We start from the raw sequence: 22,768 nt of genomic DNA on the forward strand, positions 1-22,768 counted from the left end.
GAACTGAAGAGAAAACTTACTAACCTAAGATATTAGTTGTTATAGAACAATTAAGGATTTACATTACAAAGAAATTAATAATTTCCTTTGAAAAAAATTATTCGAATATGAACAATTCTGTTTGTACTCCCTGGAATACTCCTTTAATCTTGGCCACTTCTACACACCTTTAGATAAGAGTTGACCAGGGCAGTTGGAGTTTTGCCTTCCTGTTGCTCATATCTCTGGGGAAAGCAGAGGAAGGAAAACAGGCTGTGCTTAGGACAGTGACAGAAGATGGATCTCAAACGTCATTGTCTGAAACTAAATGATGGCCACTTCATTCCTGTCCTGGGATATGGCACCTATGCATCACTAGAGGTAAGGATGGGGTCTTGGAGTTGAAGATTCAAATGAAAACAGCATCAGGATGAGTGGGAGCTCTCCTGGGTTGTCACATCCCCAGTTCTTGTGTGACTCTGGGGGCTCACGGAATTCTCAGTTTTCCAGGCTACAGTTATTCCATGGATAAAGTGAGAAGGCAGACAGGCTTCACTCAGTGCTTCTGGGCCTGATATGTGGTCAGCTACAGTTATTCTGGGCATTGGTTTTTCTTCCATTCCCATCAAAGTCACAGCTTGTCAGAAGAGATGACCTTCAGCAGACAGGCGCACTGCCTGCATTGAGACTGGTTACAATGGGAGGGGTTTCTCTGTATAGTTCTATTATTCAAGAAATCTCCCCTCCTATCATTTTTTTTTTTATCAAGGAGACATGACACACAGCAATCTTTGAGATAAAGAGTCCTGAAAATGAACGTAGCAATGAGGAATTGTCAGGGGATCATTTCAGTTTTCGTGCTGAGCACCAGGCAGTAAATAGTGGACCTGGACTGAGGCTTTTCCCTCATGTGTCTGTCACTGATGGAAAACTCATCCTGGAAGGACATATGGCACCTTTTTAGTGGAAATGCTACAATCTTAGAAGACCAAGTCTTCAATTCTTAGTCCTTGTTAATATATCTTAGATAGGAAGCTTTTTTTTTTTTTTTAGGAAGCAAATAGGTAGAGTTGGTCCCCTAACATGAGAGGCAGCAAAGAAGCCAGGTCACTGGATTGGAAGCTAGCTAATTTGCATTCCAAATTTGTCTTTCAGACTACTTAGTTGTGTGACAAAGGACTAACGACTAAACTTTTGGGTCTCACCTTTCTCATCCAAGATACAGAAGGAAACATTCAAGAAACATTATGAAGGACAAGTGACAAGTATTGTCTACTTGGTAGTGCAAAGAAAGATTAGAGAGACAAGGACAGCCCTGAAGGCATGGTAACATCCTAATGCTGGCACAGCTAGGGAAGGAGCAAGCTAGGGGCTCTTAGAGGGCAGTAAGGACTGAGTATCTAGTTTCTGGTGATTAGGTTGAAAAACAAAGCTTCCGAAATATTCAAAAACACATAAAAAGCATTTTTCTTTTTGTCCTTATCAAGGGCAGTCTAAAATCCGTGTCCAATTTTTAGTACAAAAACCAATAATTTTAAATTTCACTATTATTACATCTTCCCTAATTGAATTGGCCCTGGCTTTAAGGGCTTTTTTTTTTTTTTTTAAGGGCAGACACCTATTTTACTAACCCCTTAAGTCTACAGTCAATATCTTATGTCTGAATCTATGTTCTAGACTACACACTTTACACTTATTATTTAGCTCCTCTATATAGAGTGGCTGTGTAAAACAGAATTAACAGTGGACTACTATCATAGAAAGTTTCGTTTTCAAGGTTGACTCTGACTGGCATCCAGAAATAGGATTTCGAAAGGAATCCCATCATTCTTTTCTTGATAAGAGTGTTTGTGGCTAAACTGCTTGCACAATGAGGTTTAAGATGAATAGCTGATTTCCTTCTGGTTGTCTGACATTTTGTATGTGCTAGGCAGAGCAGGACCAGCCCACAGTAAAAACCTTGGGCATGAGTCTCTAATGAGCTTCCCATCAGACAGCATTCTCCATGTGTTGTCAAAATTCCATCCTGCAGGAATCAAGCGCATTCTGTGACTCCACTAGAAACTCTTAGAAGCTCGTGCATGGTTTCCTCTGTACTTCCCTCCTACACTCTGTTCCTTTGCTGATTTTGCTTTGTGTCACTTCGCTTTAATAAATCGTATCTGTGAAAACAACCATTTACTGTTAAGTTATTTAGCCAATCCCTGACCTAGGTGTGGCCTTGAGGACTTCCAGTGCCCATGAAAAACTACCAAAGTTTCCCTTGAACTGAAGGGTTTCCTGCGATACCCAACTTCATTTCTAAAACTGGAGAAGTTCCAAGCAAACCGGTGGGTACCTTACATGCAGAACTAACACAAGACATGAGGGAATGGTTCATTCTGGTGAAGGTCAGTGCTTGTGGCACCAACTATCTCTCAGTCAAGTAGATTCCTGAATACAATCTTTTGTTTTTCCTTAGGCGCCTAAGGGTAAAGCTGAAGAGGCAACCAAATTAGCTATTGATGCTGGGTTTCGTCATATTGATTCAGCTTATCTGTATCAAAATGAAGAGGAAGTTGGACGAGCCATCAGAAGCAAGATTGCTGATGGCATTGTAAAGAGGGAAGACATATTCTATACTTCAAAGGTGTTGTATATATGGTGTGTGTGTGTGCATATTTATGACATGATTGTGTATGGAAATTGGTTATATGATTGGTTGAGTGGTTTGGTGAGTTATGCTTATTTCTACATATTTCTTTCACACATATTTACCTGATAAAACTAATATCAAAAGAAGAGAGAGGTGATGGCTTTCTAATCATGGCTATGTTTAAATTTCATGATTTTAAAGTACTTTATTTTCTGAGCCTCAGTCTAAAGCACTGTGATTTTGCATGAGTGATAGAATCACTCAGATCTATAATAAAATCACAGCTTTTCCTATTATCTCTGTGACACTTGAAATTTAACATTTTGAATCTCAGGTCTCACCTATGTCAATAGAGAACAATACAAGAGAGCTGTTTCAGTATTAAGTAAGGTATAGGCAATCTCTAGGTTGGTAAGGAGATCCATTCCTGGGTGTGGCATTAAGAATTTGTAGGCAGCTGCAACAGGTACACACGGTTCTTATGTAGACTTACTTTAGTACAAGAAAAGGCTCCAAGTCTTTTCAATGAATTAAAAGCTGCACACGCAACAAGTGAAGGTGATTGTGATGAAGAACTTGTTGCAAGTAGGGGTTGGTTCAGTAAGTGAGCAAATTCACATAACATTAAAGGGCAAGTGTGAGTTGTTCCTAAGTCAGACTTTTGTAACCTGGGGACTGCGTGATAGCTAGCATTTCTTGAATTGTGCCCAGCACATATTAACATGTTCAACACATTTTTTTCAATTATCTACAAGGAAGGAATCTAATTCTTCTGTCGTAGTGTCGAGTTGAGGATAGAATTAGACAAAGTTTCTGAAATTACTTTGTATACTCTATTAAATATAATTCAGATGATTGGCATAAATTGCTACTTAATAAAGATTATTATCTCTTGAGTTGTTGCCTTCTATTGCTCAGTAGATGTACTGACAATACATTCAAAGAAATAACATTTATACGAGTAGATCAGATAAAAGGGAAACCCAAGAAGAAAGGGACTTTTTGCCCATGTGGTCATCTAGTTTTCAACAAGTAGAAAAATTTCTAAATATTAGGAGAAGAAAGACAATAAATTTTCAGGAAGTAAACATTAAACAAAATGTTGCAAAACAGGTGGAGATCCCCTTTTTGTCTATTATCTGTAATGGGACCCTCCCAGCACAGCTGCTTTTCAGTGTCCTCCACTGTATTCCATACCTGCAAGACATCCCATTCCTTTAAGCTGTTTTCATAGGGCAGGGTTTTCATCTCATTTAGATATATTGATTACTTCTTCTATTTCACTTCAAAATGAAACACACGTATTTCAAATATCACATTAAATGACTAAGAGTCTGAATAAAACCTAAAGATTACTTCTATTCCTACTAATTACAGTCCAGGTTCATGTTTGTTCTGTCTGCATTAATGACCAAGCTTAGCTTAATATCAATGATGTTGGCAAACAAATTTCACCTTTGAATTTGCTAAACAAGTCACAATCCCTGTATTGTCTGTTTCTATATCTCTTCATTAAATTGCCTAAAGTATTAATCAAACACAATTCCCTTCTTAATCTCTGCAGCTCTGGGTCACTTTCCTTCGACCAGAGTTGGTTCGGCCAGCCTTGGAAAAGTCACTGAAAAAGCTTCAGCTGGACTATGTTGATCTCTACATTATTCATTTCCCAATGGCTCTCAAGGTTAGAAATTTGCGTAATTAAACGTATTTCACTTTCACTGTCAGTATGACCGTCATCTTGCATGGATATTGAATTAAGTTTTTCTTTGGAGGGCATATGGATTATTATACTGGGGATGGATTCAAAATAATAATTCATGTTTCCGATTGACCCTGTTGGGTTCATATGCCTACCCTTAGACCATGTGTTTAGAGGGATATTGAACCCTGAATGTACGCTTACACCTTAGTCTGGGTTTATATTGCAATCCATTGTATGAAAGTTAAGGCCATGTAACTTGCTGCCTTTCCAGGTGAAAGAGAAGCATTTGATAAAAAAAACAAAATGTACTAGGCAGAAAAAAATAACATAAATTAAATTTGAGTCCCCATTAATACATAGGAAAACGACATTTATTCAAATGTATAATAAATGCATAGTAGATAATAGATTATGGGAAGCTTGTCTTTTAAAAGGCATTCATTACAGCTCTATACACAAAACATTTTGCAAATATTAGCATCTGCAGAGTTACTGTAACTACCACTTGGGGCTTAGTGTCCCAGCCCTAGACGTACCACACAGCATGGCTAAGGGTGCAGACAGTGTTTTGTGACGTCACTGTAATGACTGCTTTTATTCCAGCCCGGGGAGGAGTTACTACCAACAGATGAACACGGAAAAGTAATGTTTGACACCGTGGATCTCTGTGCCACATGGGAGGTGAGTGTTTGGAAGGGCAGCAAAGATGAGAAAACCAGGACAGGAACTTAGTTCACACCTTGTACCTGTGTGAACTTAAGAAAGTATATATGGAGTCTTTGACCTCACTTTTCTCCTCTTTACAATCAGGAATTGGACAAATGATCTCAAAGTTCTCTTGGAGTTCTGGAATTCTACTTAATCCTTTAATAGCATTTTTCTGGTCATACTAAGAGTATGACCTTCCTTCTGAAAGGAAGTTGACACAATTCCAAGTTTATTGGCACTGTAAGTTAGTAAAGCTAATCTTGAGAGGTAAAAAGAGAAAATTTTTCTATCTGGTCTACAGGAAACTGAATGATAAATTTGAAGTTATATTGATATAACCATTTTTTGCTAATCATGTGTTCCCCAGACTGATGTGACCTAATTTCATAAAAGTGTAGATATTTGCTATATCACGTAGATATTTGCAACTTCTGCCCTGGAAATGAGAGTAAGGTATATGTAACTTCCATGGCCTTTTTCGCAGGTTTTGAGAGCCTGAAACTAAATTTTTCTAAAATATCTTTTTTTGTTTAATAAATGTGAATCCTTGAATATCTATTACCATGAACTAGGTAGTAGTGTCACCTCTGGCATGACTTTCATTCATAGCTTAATCGACCAGAACAACACGTGGTGTTAACTCAGTAACTCCCAATACCTTACTCTCCCTGTAGCGCCCCATGCTCTGCATCTGACAAATGACTCTCTTCACCTGTCATGGCAGGAAATAAGATCTTACCCATAGGTTTCCTCATCGCTCTGACTCTCTGCCTGGTGCCCAACTTACAAGCTGGTGTGTTGTATGATGAATTAATTTATGTTTTACCATTTCTCACCCTACTTCTTTCTGGATTCTAGCTGGAGACATTCTGACAGCCTTGCTATATTTTATCTACCTTATATAAACTTAAGATTATGATATTCATTTATTAATAAAAAAATTATGAAGAAACTATTTTGGCAGGGGTGGTAACATAGTGAAGCAAAAGTACCTGCCCTCGTAAATCTTATATATAAGTGAGAGGACATGAAAAAAAGCTAACCATAAAAAGATTAAAAAGTAAAAAGGTACCTGTATAGTTAGTAAGATGGTGATAAATCCGTGGAAAAAAAATAAAGCAATTATAGTTAGAAGAGTGGGGAGTGTTCTGGGGGAAGTAGATGGGTGTGGGTATTAATGTAATTGAGGTTTCTAAGGGAAAGCTTCATTGATATGAAGACAAATGAACCAAGATCTGTAGTAAGGTGTGACCCATAGGATTTCTAGGGGAAGAGTATATGAGCAGAGAGGACAGCAAGTGAAAAGCCCTTTAAGAGGTAGAGAGCTTTCCTGTCCAACAAAAACAAAAGTCTCTCATAAAGCTAGAAGACAAAAGAGAGGGAAGAGATGAGCTCAGAGGGCGAAGGAGATCAGATCATGGCAGGCCTTGTAAGAACAACATTGCCTTTGAATCAGTGTGAGCTTGAAAGTCATTAAAAGAGTTTTTATCTGATTTACTTTATAAAAAGATCACTCTATACATGCACTGATAGGTTAAACACTAGCCACATATGAGTGTTTAATTTTAAATTAATTATAAATCAATAAAATTTAAAATTCAGTTCCTTAGACACATATTTCAATAGCTCAATAGCTGCATGTAGCTAGCAGCTAGTATATTGCATGGTGTAGATATGCATTGTTTCTATCATCACAGGAAGTCTACTGTTCAGCATGTGTCCAAATGCTATATGGATGATAAATTAGAGGGGTTAATTAGAAAGTGCAGAGAAGAGGTTCATGAAATAATCCAAGTGAGAAATGATGGAATAAATGTGTGAAGGTTATAAGAAGTGGGTAGATTCTAGACCTATTCTGAGAAGTGTGCGGGCATGAGGCTTTGAAGGATTAGATGAGGTGTGTGAAACAAAGACAGCACTAGTTAGAGTCTGAGGTCCTTATCCTGAACCAAATTGCTGGTATTGTTTGTTTTGACTGAGATGAAAACTGCAGGAGAAACAGTTTGGGAACAAGACTAGAAGCTCAGTTTTTAACATGTTTAGTTTGTGTTGCCTAATCGGATATCTATAGCAATGATGAGTAAGCAGTTGAATCTGGTAGTCTATTGATATATAAGTATATGGGGTAAGTCTAGGATAGAGATACCAGTTTGTGAGCCTTAGTCGTGTAGATAGTATTTACAATCATTTGGGAGTGAGATGACATAAAGAAGCAATGATATCTACGGACCAAGCCCCGGAACACTTCAATATTAGAGGCCAGGCAGACGATAAGATTAACAAGGGAAGCGGCCCTGGAATTTAAGAGAGATCAGTGTTTAAAAGCCACGTGAAAACAGTGTCTCAAGAGAAAAACTAATCAGCTGTGTCTAAGGCGACTCCCAGGTCAAAGGGAATATGCCCAGTTCACTTTAGAAATTCATGATCCTGACTTGGGGTTTTTTGGTACATGAGAATGGAAGAGAGCCTTACTGGAATACGACACAGAGAAAGAAAAAGCTGAGGACAGTGCGCCATACTGTCTCCTATTTTCCTAAGTATGAAACACTAGTTCTATTTTTGTTGTCACCGTCTTCTTCCAATTATCTCTGTATTACTTTTGCTGTTTATGACAATCAATGCCAATTTCATGGTCATTTCTAGAGAGTTGTTTCTGTTAATGGGGCTCTATCTTCCATCAGTTCTACGGCCAAAGCACACAAATTCTTCCTTACAATCCATTCCTCCTCAGGCCCTGGAGAAGTGCAAGGATGCAGGGTTGGTCAAATCCATTGGAGTGTCCAACTTTAACCACAGGCAGCTGGAAATGATCCTGAATAAGCCAGGGCTCAAGTATAAGCCTGTCTGCAACCAGGTGAGCCCCCCAGTCCACCAGGGCTGCTTCTGTTTTCTTTTCTTCACATCCTTCTTTTCTTTAATTTTGTCTTATATCCTCTCCTCCTATTCATCTTACCTTTTTGAACTAGAAGTTTCTAGAGAGTAGATCCTCTCTAGTATCAGTCACTGGAGAATGACATCATGCTTGGTAGAGGGTCAGCAAAAGAGAGGAAGACTATCGATAAGACAGATTGACACAGTGGCTGCAACAATGAGCTCAAGCATAGCCATGATTTTGAGGATGGCGCAGGAATGGGCAGTATTTCCTTCAGCTGTGCACAGGACTCCAATGAGTTGGAACTGACTCAATGGCACCTAACAACAACAGAACAGCTGTGTAGAAGGGCATTGATAGGAGCAGACAGGGGTTAAGGTTTTGTATGTGGTTTGGATGCATGAAAAAAAAATTTTTTTTTTTTTGGTATCTCTATTTTCAGGGGGTTTTGACCTATGAAGCACACATGCACAAACAACAATCAGAAACTACTGAAGTCCTCCAGGTTAAAGGGATGAAATTACTCGTTTACAATAATGATAAAAATAGAGGAAATCAACTCTAAGGAACATTTAGCAATCTGATAGGGTAGAGCTCGGGACTGACTAAATCGTGGCCTTGTTCTCCTTGATATGTACCATTATATTAGTTGCTTAAATATTTCTCTGTTCCTGAACATTTTCAAAGGAAGTTGTAGATATGACACTTGGTGCCTACATGCTGCTCTTGGTTGCCTAGTGCTGCTGTGATAGAAAAACCACAAGTGGGTAGCCATAAAGAACAGAAATTTATTTTCTCGCACTCCAGGAGGCTAAAAGTTGAAATTTGGTCACACCTCTTGGGAGCGGTCCTTCCTTTTCTATTTCACCTTCTAGTAGCTACTGGTGGCGTAGTAGTTAAGTACTATGGCTGCTAACCAAAGGGTTGGCAGTTCGAATCCACCAGGCGCTCCTTGGAAACTCTATGGGGCAGTTCTACTCCATCCTATAAGGTCGCTATAAGTCAAAATCGACTCAACAGCACTGGGTTTGGGTTTTTTTTTTTTTGGTTTTAGTAGCTGCTGTAATTATTTAGGTTCCTGGTCTTTTGGGTGCATTCATCTCTGTTACCTGCTTTCCTCTTCCCTAGTTGTGGGTCTGTGCCTATTTAAACTTTTTATAGCTCAGAAATGATTAGGTTTAGGATTCACCCTATACTGTGACTGACTCATTAACGTAAAGAAAGGTAACCCCTATTTCTAAACAAGGTCAAATTTACAAGCACAGCCTTTGGGATCTCAACAATTATTTTGAGGATGGGGAGGCACAATTCAATCCATAACAGTTCCTCAGCATACATGTTATAAGGATGAAGATATTCTCAAAGAAACTCATATTTCATTGCTGTATCTAAGCAAGTTGATGATAATTTTCTAATATCATCTAACATCCAGTCCATATTCACATTTCCGCATTTTATCCCAAAAAATCTTTTATACATCTTTTGCTTTAACTGGGATCCAATTGTGGCTCATATTACTCTTTGTTATATTTCTCAAGCTCTTTTAATCTGCAACAGTCCCTCAGTTCTTTTGTATCCCATAATATCCAAACAACTTATTATCAAATATTCTGAATTTATCATATTACTGTCTTGTGACATTAGAATACGTGTTTCTCTAGTCCCAGCTTAGTGAACTAGAAGTTAGGTCTGAAGACTTTGTTGTTGTTTTTGTCAGGTGTCAGCGAGTATGTTCTGACTCATAGAGACCCCATGCACAACAAAATGAAATATTCTCCAGCCCTATGCCATTCTTACAATCCTTGATGTGTTTGATCTCATGTTGTAGTAACTCAGTTAATCCATTTTGTTGAGGGTCCTCCTCTTTTTCACTGACTGTCTACTCTACTAAGCATGATATCCTTCTCCAGATACTGATCCTCCTGATAAACTATCCAAAGTACATGAGATGAAGTCTTGCTAGGAGAAAAATTTGTTAATTCTTCTGGCAGTCCGTGATATATTCATTCTTCTTCACCAACACTGTAATTCCAAGATGTCGATTCTTCTTTGGTCTTCCTTATTCGTTGTTCAACCTCTGCATGCATGTGAAGCAGTTGAAAATACCATGATTGGGTCAGGTGCACGTTACTCTTCAAAGTGATGTCTTTGCTTTTTTACACTTTAAAGAGGTCTTTTGCAGCAGATTTGCACAATGCGATACATTGTTTAATTTCTTGACTAGGTGTTGATTGTGGATCCAGGTAAAGTAAAGTCCTGGACAACTTCAGTATTTTCTCCATTTACCATGATGTTACTTACTGGCCCAGTTGTGAGGATTTTTGTTTTCTTTATGTTGAGGTGCAGTCTATGCTGAAGGCTGTAATCTTTGATCTTCAGTCAGTAAGTGCTTCAAGTCCTCTTCACTTTCAGCAAGCAAGGTTGTTTCATCTGCATATCACAGGTTGATAATGAGTCTTCCTTCTATCCTGATGCCACGTTGTTCTTCACATAGTCCAGCTTCTCAGATTATTTGCTCAGCATACAGATCGAATAAGTATGGTAAAAAGATTCAACCCTGATGCACACCTTTCTTGGATTTAAACCTTGCACCCTTGTTCTCTTTGAACAACTGCCTCTTTGTCTATATACAAGTTCCTCATGAACACAACTAAGTGTTCTGGAATTCCTATTCTTTGCAATGTTGTACATAATTTGTTATGATCCACACAGTTGAATATATTTGTATACTCAACAAAACACACGTAAACATCTTTCTGGTACTCTCTGCTTTCAGCCAAGTTCCATGTGAAATCAGCAATGTTATCACACATTCCACATCCTCTTCTGAACCTGGCTTGAACTTCTGGCAGTTCCCCGTCAACGTACTGCTGCAACTGTTTTTGAGCGATCTTCACCAAAATTTTACTTGTGTGTGATATTATTAATGTAGTTCAATAATTTCTGCATTCTATTGAATCACCTTTCTTTGGAATGGGCACAAGTATGGATCTCTTCCAGTCAGGAAGCTGTCTTCCACATTATTTAACACAGACCTCCAGTGCTGCATCTGATTGTTGAAACATCTAAACTTATACTCTGTCAATTCCTGGAGACTTTTTGGCCAATGCCTTCAGGTGATCTGGACTTCTTCCTTTGGTACCTTCAGTTGTTGATCATATGCTACCTCCAGAAATGGTTGAACTTCAACCAAACCTTTTGGTACATAGATTCAGTGTATTCCTCCCATCTTCTTTTGAATCTTCTAGTTTCATCCAATATTTTCCCCTTAGGAATTCTCAACTCTGCAACTCGAGGCTTGAACTTTTTCTTTAGTTCTTTCAGCTTGAGAAATGCCAAGCGTGTTCTTCAGTTTGGGTTTTCTAATTCCATGTCTTTGCATATTTCATTATAATACTTTACTTTCTCTTGTGAAGTTGTACCTTGAAATCCTCTGTTCAGCTATTTACTTCATCATTTCTTCTGTTTGCTTTAGCTACCCTATGTTTAAGAGCAAGTTTCAGAGTCTCTTCTGACATCCATTTTGGTCTTTTCTTCCTTTCCTGTCTTTTTAATGACCTTTTGCTTTTTTCATGTATGATGTCCTTGATGTCATTCCAGAACTCATCTGGTCTTCGATCATTAGTGTCCAATATGTCAAATCCATTATTAAGGCTGTCTGTAAATTCAGGTGGGTATATACTCAAGGGTGTGTTTTGGCTCTTGTGCACTTGCTGTAATTTTCTTCACCTTCAGCTTGAACTTGCATAGGAGCAATTTATGGTCTGTTCCGCAGTCAGCCCCTTGCCTTGTTCTGACTGATGATATTGAGCTTCTCCATCATCTCTTTCCACATATGTAGTAAATTTGATTCCTGTGTTTTCTATCCAGTGAGTTCCACGTGTACAGTGATTGTTTATGTTGTTGAAAAAAAGGTTTTTGCAATGAAAATATCCTTGGTCTTGCAAAATTCTGTCATGTGATCTCTTGGGTCGTTTCTATCACCAAGGCCATATTTTTCAACTACCAATCCTTCTTCCTTGTTTCCCACTTTCACCTTCCAATCACCAATAATTGTCAATGCAAATTGATTTCACGTTTGTTCAATTTCAGACTGCAGAAGTTAGTAAAAATCTTGAATTTCCCCACTTTTGGCATTAGTTATTGGTGCATAAATTTGAATAATAGTCTTCTTAACAGGTCTTCCTTGTAGGTGTATGGATATGATCCTATTACAGATTATGTTGTACTTCAGGATAGGTCTTAAAATGTTCTTTTGACAACAAATGTCCACACCATTCCTCTTCAACTCATCATTCTTGGCATAGTTGACCATATGATTGTCCAATTCAGAATGGCCAATACCAGTCCATTTCAGTTTTACTAATGCTTATGATATCGATCTTTATTTGGTCCATTTCAGTTTTGATGACTTCCAATTTTCCTGTATTCATACTTCATATGTTCCATATTCCGATTGTTAATGGATGTTTGCAGCTGTTTGTTTTCGTTTGAGGCAGGAGTGCCACCTCATCAAATGAAGGTCCCAAAAGTTCTATCTATCCAAAGATCACCTCTACTTTGAGAAGGCAGCTCTTCCCCATTTGTATTTTGAGTGCCTTCCAACCCAAGGGGCTGTTCTTCCAGCACTATCAGGTAATGTTCCACTGTTATTCATAAAGTTTTCATTGGCCAATTTTTTCAGAAGTAGACCACCAGGTCCTTCTTCCTAGTCTGTCTTAGTCTAGAAGCTCCACTGAGACCTGCCCACCTTGGATGACCCTGCTAGTATCTGAGATACCAGAGGCATAGCTTCCAGCATCACAGCAACACGCAAGCCACCATAGTAGGACAAACCAAAGGACACACGGTGGAAGACTTCATTTGATTCAGGTTAAACATTTTTGTCAAGAAAATTTCATAAGGTTCCTGGACCACTGGTGGTGCAGTGGTTTAGCATTTGGCTGCTAACCAAAAGGCCGGCAGTTTGAATCCACCAGCAGCTCCTTGGAAACCCTGTGGAACAGTTCTACTCTGTCCTATAGGTTCACTATCATTTGGAATCAACTGGACAGCAACAGGTTTATGGGTTTTGTTTTGTTTGTTTGTTTTGAGTAAACACATGGAGCCATGGTGGCACAGTAGTTAAAAGCTCTGCTGCTAATCAAAAATGATGGCAGTTCAGATCCACCAGCCACTCCTTAGAAACCCTATGTGGCAGTTCTACTCTATCCTATAGGGTTGCTATGAGTCAAAATTGACTTGATGGCTGTGGGTTTAGGAAGCACGTATTGACAGATGGTCTCACCATTAGTGATGTTTGATTTTAGTACTTGGTTAAGCAGGTGGTAGACAGATCTCTTCTCTGTAATCATATGTTTTTATCTTTTATAATCAGCTAATAAGATGTTGGTTGATGATTTTGTATCAAAGAAAATCATATTCACCAACAAATTTATGCTTAATGGCTTAGTATCCGTTGACGATTTTTGCCTAAATAGTTATTTTGATGGGATTTGTAAATTATTATTTTCTGTTTGTCTCATTCTTTATAGTTTTCTTACCTGGCTTTTTTCTATGAAACTAGAATATTAATTATGAGCGCAGGATAAATTATAGTTATTTCTCATAAGACAGGATAAATATGTAATTCTTGCCCCCTAATTATCAATATTCGGAGAAAATAAGTACAGTAATAATCATCTTCACTAGGGACAAATTGATCTTTCTCTCTACCTCTTTTTGTGTCTCTCATTCATAATGATTTAGAGATTTTTATTTATTCAATGTGTTAGAAATTATTTTAGTCTTTACTCCTTTTGATGCTCAAATCTACCCACCAAACTGTTTCCTTTATCTTTTGAACATGCACTCATAAGTCTTTGAGTACTTTCATGCTGTCTGGCACAATTTGGTGTCCAAAGCTCTTTCCCTCTCCCAGACCCAGAATTACCCTTCTCTCTTTGTGGTTTTTCTTTGTGGTAGGTAATGGTATCTAGTAGCTAGCATGGATTGAATTGTGTCCCCCAAAGTTATGTGTATCAATTTCACTAGACCATGATTCCCAGTATTTTGTGATTGTCCACCATTTTGTCATCTGATGTGATTTTCCTATGTGTCATAAATTCTACTTCTATGAAGTTAATGAGATGAAATTGGCGACAGTTATGTTAGTATTACAAGGCTCAATCTACAAGATTGAATTGTGTTTTGAGCCTATTGCTTTTGAGATATAAAAGAAAGAAGCTAGCAGAGAGAGAGGGGGACCTCATACCACCAAGAAAGCAGCCCCGGGAGCAAAGTGCGTCCTTTGGACTAGGGGTTCCAGTTCAGAGAAGCACCTAGTCCAGGAGAAGATTGATGAGAAGGCCTTCCTCCAGAGTCCACAGAGAAAGAAAGCCTTCCCCTCGAGCTGATGCCTGAATTTGTACTTCTAGCCTACCGGACTGTGAGAAAATACAATTCCCTTTGTTTTAGCCATCCACTTCTGGTATTTCCATTATAGCAGCACTAGATCACTAAGATGTACCCAAGAACTGAGCAATAGAGGTGCTTCTTCTACAGAAAGTTATTGTTTTTCATTCTCCCAGTAGCAAAAGAGAAAATATATTTTTTCCAAAATTAGTTCATGTTCGTATTTCTAGTTCAAATACAAGTTGATAGTGTTTTTATCCAGCTTCTTTGACTTTTATTATTTCTTTTACATTTTAATATCATGTTTTCATGCAATCTGACCCATTTCTGCCTTGCTATTCTATAGGTGGAATGTCATCCTTATCTCAACCAGAGCAAACTGCTGGATTTCTGCAAGTCGAAAGACATTGTTCTGGTTGCCTACAGTGCTCTGGGGACTACTCGAGATAAAAGATGGTAATGAGGACAATAGGGAGATTATCTAAAACACCATTATTGAAGAAACACTTTTAATATACCATACCCTATTTCCTAGTGTTAATGCTCAACTGCATGGGTAAATGCGGGAGAGGGGCTGCAGAAATACTTCTTTATAATCCCATTACCCAGCCCAATGCTTTTACGTTGTGTGTCTGGTTATAGATAGTCAATGTAAAAGAATTTCTGAGAATAGAAACAAAGTTAAAAACAATACTAAAGATGTATTATTTGATCAGTTATTCCCAGATACAGGAACACACAGCATATACAGTCAGCCTATACTGTGCGTTCCAACAAAATGTGGCAGCACCAGGATTAGTATAGTCAGAAAGGAACAAAGAGAGTCCCAGAATTCCAAACAGTTTAAGATGGCTTATCAGACATTCATTAAAATGTCCTTTGAAATCCTGTCTCTTCTTAAATGTCAGTTTGCTTAAGAAGACAAATATTGCAGTTCTTGGTGGTGGGTGGGGGGTGGAGGGTGGGTAGGCAGGGAGGACGTGCCTGCTGAGGAGATGCAGATAGCTGGGCTGGGTGCCTATTTGTCTGAAAAATGGGCTAGAGACTCAGGATGTTAGTTTACAGTTAAATCTAAAGAAGCAAACTAGTTCATTACCTCTAAGGGCTAGCTTCCTGATTACCTTAAACTATGTCCAGTGAGATCCAGGCATTTGGCTGTACTATCTGGGTTTGGCATATGCATCTCTAATTTTAGTTTCCACATCAATAATAAACATCTACTTTAAAAGCTGTACATTATTTCAAAAACTGAGACGAAAGGTGCAAGCTCAAGTAATGGTTTTGACACTTTTTAAGTGATTAATATGTTTCAAGTAACATCCTCCATAAGCGTCAGTTACGTCTAAAATCAGGAAAATAATAAGTAACTTCCAAGTCTATGAGGATAGAAAGAAATTACTATCTGATGATATTTTGTAAACTTCTGTACAGATATTATACACTCTAATTACCTAAGTCTTCCCATTTTCCTTCCTACTCTCATGCCCCATCCCTGCCTATACCCAGAGAAGAAAAACAGCCAATGAAAAGTAAAAAGAAGCCCAAGGGCCTGGAACCATTGTTTTCAAATGAAACCCATTGCCATCTAGTCGATTCCAACTAACAGTCAACCCTGTAAGACAGAGTAGACCCCATAGGGTTTCCAAGGCTATAAATCTTTACAAGAGTTGACAGCCACATCTTTCTCACAGAGCAGGGCTTTGAACTGACAACTTTCCAGTTAGCAGCTGAGAGCCTCCAGGGATCCATCTTTCAAACTAAAGACAGCATCAAAATGACCTGGAACACTTTTTAAAACAGAGAATGCTGGGCCCTCATCAGCTCTGATTCAATAGATCTGGGTGATCCAATAGAATTTGCATTTCTAAGACATTCCCATGTGATGTAGATGATGCTGGTCCAAGGACTACACTGGGAGAACTACTGGTCTAGAGGGGATTACCTTAGTTAGCCTATTTTAGAAGCCTCCTGACAAATTGAAAATTCAGCCTCATGTGTTCTACATTTCCTTTCAGGGTGGACCAGAGCTCCCCTGTTCTCTTGGATGATCCAGTTCTTGGTGCCCTGGCTAAAAAGCACAAGCGAACCCCAGCCCTGATTGCCCTTCGCTACCAGCTTCAGCGTGGGGTCGTGGTCCTGGCCAAGAGTTGCAATGAGAAGAGGATCAAAGAGAACACGCAGGTAATGAGCAGGTTGATAGGCATCCGGGGAACTAAACCATAACCTTCACAGGTATCCTTCAATGTAAGGCTCATGGCAACTTAGGGTCATGTTGATTTCCCTGGCATTTCCCATGCACATATGCCATATGTGACTTCACTAGGGTTTTTCTCCTTCATATACAATAGGAGAGACAGCATAATGCATGGAAAAGAATTGGACAGAAAAACAGAGACTTGAACTCTAACCTTCCTTGCAATTTAGTCTGTAACCTTCTGCAAAAGGCATATAATTTTCTTCATTTCTAAAAAGAGGTTATTGGATTAGGTGATTTTTCAGTCTCCAGTACACTAGGATTCTTTTGCCAGGAACTAGTTGAAGGATCTGAGTCACACTTTCCCCATATGTGTCCCATTTAACCTGCTGGGTCCCTAAACTGTGAAAACCAAGGTCCTGGTGACAATCTCTTCCTCCCTGAGTACAGAGAGAGACCCTATGCAAGGAGAAACCTAAAAAGTTGTTACTTGGTTAATAAAAATATTTTAAAAATTAATTTATATTGCTTAAAAGATATAGAAGGAAAATTAAGTTTCCTCCCAACCTATAGCTCAGTCCCCAATCATCTGATCTTCCTTTCCATGTCAATCTCTGTTGGCCTTTTTCTGGTAACTTCCCAGATATTGCCTACATATTAAAGTATATATGTTCTGTAAAAATTATTGCAAGCCACACAGACTGGTATGACATTACTTTTAAATGTTGATTTCAGAGACACAAGTTTTAACTTTGATCTGAGAACACATACACTTTCAAAGTCAAGCAAGAACTGTCAGTCAGTTTGAGAATTGTGTCAATTGAGTCAGTTTGCTTGCCACAACTTTCTAAAATGTGAACTGTATCACAAACATAAGCGTGTATAAAATGTTAACCATAGTTAAAAACATAACAAAAACCTGAACACCTGAGGATCATTCAGGTTATGAAATTGCACATGACGCCTGTCTGAAGCTCACTGATCATTTCTCCCTCCATGGGGATATCCATTCCTCTAACTTTCGTAATAATCAATTGTTCCTTTGACTGTTCTCACAGTTTTGCTACTTAAGGGTAGATCATTTAATATCTTTTTTAATCTACCTGTTTTAAAACATTCTGTAAGTGGAATCACACTGCATTTCTCGCATTAAACTTTGTGAGGTTCATTCCTGTGATGCATGCAGCTACAGTTTGTTCATTTTTACTTCTGCATCATCTTACGACTCATGACTTTGCAATAATTTATTTATCCAACTACTGTTGGGGCATTTGTGTTGTCTGATTGCTTGTTTTTGTCATTTGAATAATGCTGCCAGGAACATTCTTGTATGTGTGTGCTGGTGCACACATAGCAGAATATTCATAGGATATATTCCTAGTTACAGGAATGAAACTGATTGGTAATAGGAGGTGAGCAGGTTCACATTTATTAAGTAATATCAAACTTTTTCCAACCGTGTTTTACCTAGTTATACTTCTGTGAGCCACATAGGACATTCCTCCTTGCTCCACATTTTAGCCAGAACTTGATATTACTAGCTTTTTACATTCTTGCCAATCTGAAGGATAGGTGATAGCTCCTCAGTCTGACTTTACTTTTCATTCCCCTAAGTATTAATGTAGCTTAATTTTGTGTATATTTATTCTCCCTGAGTTCTTCTTTTTAAAATGCTTGTTACATTTCTTGCTCTTTTTGATTAGGTTTTCTTTTTCATGTAGGAGATATTTACTGCATTATTACCTATAGATGTATAATAAAACACCTCAAAACTTTGAAGGTAATACAAAAACCACTTATAACTCTTGGATTGACAAATTAAAGCTTAACAGTTTTTCTGCAGTCTCTTGTGTTTCCACTCAAGAGCAGGGTTGTGGCAGCTCTGCTTCTGGAGCTGGCCGGGCTGTTTTTAGGTGAGCTTCAGTGTTCCTTCACATAGTTTTCATCCTTTAGCCGACTACCTCGGCTTCATGGCACATAAAGTAGCAAGTTTCCAAGAGAGTGAGTGGATGCATGAGAACCTTTTTCAGTTCTGGCACATCCATGCTTTTGATAACTTCTATTGGCCAGAACAAGTCTCCCCACCAAGCCCACTGCCGTCAAGTCGATTCCGACTAGTAGCCACCCTAAGGGACGGGGTAGAACTGCCCCATAAAGTTTCCAAGGAGCACCTGGTGGATTCGAACTGCTGACCTCTTGGTGAGCAGCCATAGTCCTTAACCACTACGCCACCAGGGTTTCCAGAACAAGTCTAGGCCAGATTTAATGGATGAAGAAAGAGACACCACCTTTTAAGGGGAGGAACTGCATAGGTCACATTGCAAAGGGTGTGGATACTGGAAGTTGTGAAGAATTAAGAGCATTTTTATAATCAATCTACTGCATTATATATTCCTGATTATAATCTTTGGTCAGATGTAGATATATTTGTTGAATGTCTTTTTTCTATAAATTGTGCCTTGTTTTTTCATTCTTGTTAGGGTATATTTTCGTGAATAAAAGTCATTGCACTTAATGTACTCAAGTTCATCATACCTTTCTTTTGTAGCAGATAATTGTTGTGTACTTTTCTGCACTGATATATTGACAATATTCTCCTATATTATCTTGCAAAGTGTTGTAGTTTTTTCTTCCAAATTTGTGTCTATAATTCATTTGGAATTGATTTTTAGCACTATGCAAAATAAGAATACAAGTATATATGTATGTATATTTTTAAATGGATGTCCAAAACTCCCAGAACCAATTATTTAAAAGTCCGTATTAGCCCAAAGATCTTCATTGCCAACTTTATCACGTATCAAATGTCCATAAGCCTGTGTCTGGACTCCTTCTTCTATTAAATTGGCCTATTTACCATTCTGCATTTTCTTAATAAAAATGAAAAAGAGGTCTTGCTGTCCAGAATAGTAAAATATTCCCTCATTCCTTCTTCTTTAAGAATGTCTTGGCCATTCTTCTCTTTTGTTCTTTTATAAAAACTTAGCATCGTCTTACCATATTCAAAAGGAAAGGAGGGCCAAGACGAGGGAATAGTCAGAGGCTTCCAGAGGACCCTCTGACAACAAAGACCAGAAAAAACAAGTGAATCAATTATATATGACAATCTAGGAGTCCTGATCATAAAAGACAAAGTTGAGGAGTAAGATTGAGCTACAGGAGGAGGGGGAGACAGTTCAGAAGCTGTGAAGATGTGCCAGCCACAAGGTGGCCAGCACTTTGCAGGCTGGGTCAGCCTGTGCATGCAGGGCTGAAGCAAGCAGTAGCACTCAGGATGCATTTCACCACATCAGGAGAGACCAGGAGGTGGAGAGTCTGCACAAGGCTCCAGAATCAGGAGGAAGCAGTGCTGGATCTCCAAAAGTTAAGTGTAAAAGTCTAACCTATCAAGTGGGGTCAACATAACCCATCTCCCTCTGGGATTTTTGTAGCAGGGAAGTGCCACTTTCCCATCACCTACTGCCCTTCCCACTCTGCTCTGAAACCGGTCTGGCAGTATTCAACAACTACCATGCCCCCTAAGCCCAGAACTCTGTATTATCTGTGTCCAAACCAGCTTTGCACCTTCAAAAAAGTGCCACACTCCCTAAGCCGAAAACTCACGGCTGACACTGCCTCTTTGCCTAGGCACTGGCATAAGTGGCCAACGGACTTGTAATGCCCGTCACCCCTGCCAAGACCTGCATGGGCTGATTTAACACCACAGGCCCTCATTAATGCGGAGCCCCCTAAGCCGGGAACTCAGGACTATGTGTACCCAAACCAGTCTTGTGGGTTTAAAAAATCTCCACACCCTCAAAGCTGGTAACTCAGGGTAGGCACTACCCATTGGCTGAGGCACTGGCATAAGGGATCCATGGACTTTTAAAGCCCTTCTCCCCTGCCTAGACCTGTGTGCACCTATTCATTAGGATAGGCAATCATTGTCATAGAACAGGGCATATACCTGAAGCCAATTTTCAAGTGCAGCCCCCAAAGGGGAGTTGCAGATTCATCACATTTGACACTATCCTGCCCATTAAGCAGGTCAGGGGCCTGAGGGCTAGTGATATCACTCATTTCATCTAGCCATCCATGACAGGGGTCCGAGAATAAGTTCTAATATTTACCTGGGACATTATTCAGAGGAAAAACCTATGAGTGATTGGACTAATAGAACAGGAGGAGATAGCAGAAAACACAGAGAGAATTGTTGAAGATTTGTTGGCAGAAAACTTCCCTGATATTGTGAAAGACGAGAAGATACCTATCCAAGAAGTTCATCGAAACCCACACAGAATAGATCCTAAAAGAAAGTCATCAAGACATATTATAATCAAACTTGCCAAAACCAAAGATAAAGATAGAATCTTAAGGAATAAACAAAACATCACCTACAGAAGAGAGTCAGTAAGAGTAAACTCTGACTACTCAGCAGAAGCCATGCAGGCAAGAAGGCAATGGGATCACATACGTAAAGCCTTGAAGGAAAAAAAATTGCCAATCAAGAATTATTTATCCAGCAAACCTGTCTCTCAAATATGATGGGAAAATTAAGGCGTTTCCAAATATACAGAAGTGAAGGGATTTGTAAAAACCAAACCAAAATTACAGGAAATATTAAAGGGAGTCCTCCAGCTAGATAATCAGCAGTAACAGACAATGACTCAAGACTAGAATACATGACAGAACAACCAGATATCAACCCAGATAGGAAAGTTGCAAAAATAAGTCAAAGCTAAAAGACTGAATATAGCAAAACAGAGACGTCAATATGTAAACAATGACATTAAAACAAAAAAGAGGGTCTAAATATGGAGAGGAAGTTAAGGTGATAACAAGAAATAAAAGATAGGTTTAAACTTAGAAAAGTAGAAGTAAAATTTAAGGTAACCACAAAGGAAACTACGAAATCTACTTGTTAAAAGAAAAAAAAAAAAAACATAAAGACTCAACAAGCACAAAATCAACAACAACGAAAAAGATGAAAGGAAAATACATAAAGAAAAATGACTCAGCACAGAATATTAAGTCGAACAAAGAAACTGTCAACACTACAAAAAAAAAATGACAGCAGTAAACTCATAACCCTCAATAATTGTACTGAATGTAAATGGACTAAATGGACCAATAAAGAGACAGAAAGTGGCAGAATACATTTTAAAAAAAAAGATCAGTTTATATGCTGCCAACAAGAGACACACCTTGGACTCAAAGACACAAACAAACTAAAACTCAAAGGATAGAAAAACTTATATCAAGTAACAACAACCAAAAAAAAGCAGGAGTGGCAATATTAATTTCTGACAAAATAGATTTTAAAGCAAAATCCACCACAAAGAATAAGAAAGGAACCCATATTATGATTAAAAGGTCAATACACCAGAAGAGCATAACCATTGTAAATATTTATGCACCCAACAACAGGGCTCCAATATATACAAAACAAACTCTAACAGCATTGAAAAGAGAAGTAGACAGTGCCACAATAATAGTAGGAAACTTCAACATACCACTCAGTGAAGGACAAACATCGAGAAAGGAACTCAACAAAGACAGAAAAGATCAAAATTCCACAAGCAATCAATATGACCTTATAGACATACAGAACACTCCACCAAGCAGCAGCCAAGTATACATTCTTTTCCAACACACATGGAACATTCTCCAGAATAGACCACATATTAGGCCACAAAGCAAGCCTTAACAGAATACAAAAGATAGAAATATTACAAAGCAAATTTTCTGAACATAAAGCCAAGAAAATAGAAACCAATAACAGAAATGTCAAGAAAAAAAAAAAATACATGGAAACTGAACAACACCTTGCACAAAAACTATGGGGTTATAGAAGAAATCAAGGATGGAATAAAGAAATTCACAGAATCAAATGAGAATGAAAACGCATCTTACCAGAACCACTGGGACACATCAAAAGCAATAAGAAAGAGGTCAATTCATAACAGTAAATGTACATATCCAGAAAAAAGAAAGGGCAAAAGTCAAAATATTAACCCTACCACTCAAACAAATAGAGAGCAGCAAAAGAAGCCCTCGGGCACCAGAAGAAAGGAAATAATGAAGATTAGAGCAGAAACAAATGAAATGTAGAATAGAAAAACAATTGAAAGTCAACAAGACCAAAAATTGGTTCTTTGAAAAGATCAACAAAATTGACAAACCATTGGCCAAACTGACAAAAGAAAAACAAGAGAAGAGGCAAATGATATGAATAAGAAATGAGATGGGCAATATCACAACGGACCCAACTGAAATAAAAAGAATCTTAACAGAATACTATGAAAA

The 22,768-nt window shown here is 38.4% G+C and overlaps 1 protein-coding gene across 2 annotated transcripts in view; it reads left to right on the plus strand.

The window, feature by feature from the left end:
- Positions 1-276: 276 nt before the first annotated feature.
- The window catches only part of LOC126075021 (aldo-keto reductase family 1 member C1-like), a 34,096-nt gene continuing 11,604 nt past the window's right edge, over positions 277-22,768 (plus strand). Inside the window, exons 1-7 of one of the 2 annotated variants that reach the window (XM_049882085.1) lie at positions 277-360; positions 2,441-2,608; positions 4,179-4,295; positions 4,920-4,997; positions 7,756-7,878; positions 14,636-14,745; positions 16,305-16,470. In XM_049882085.1, the coding sequence (XP_049738042.1) occupies positions 277-360; positions 2,441-2,608; positions 4,179-4,295; positions 4,920-4,997; positions 7,756-7,878; positions 14,636-14,745; positions 16,305-16,470 (846 nt within the window). The remainder of the gene's footprint in view (positions 361-2,440; positions 2,609-4,178; positions 4,296-4,919; positions 4,998-7,755; positions 7,879-14,635; positions 14,746-16,304; positions 16,471-22,768) is intronic. The other variant, XM_049882086.1, reaches the window with a different exon arrangement.

The sequence above is a fragment of the Elephas maximus genome, chromosome 4 (assembly GCF_024166365.1).
Source record: "Elephas maximus indicus isolate mEleMax1 chromosome 4, mEleMax1 primary haplotype, whole genome shotgun sequence".
NCBI lineage: Eukaryota > Metazoa > Chordata > Mammalia > Proboscidea > Elephantidae > Elephas > Elephas maximus.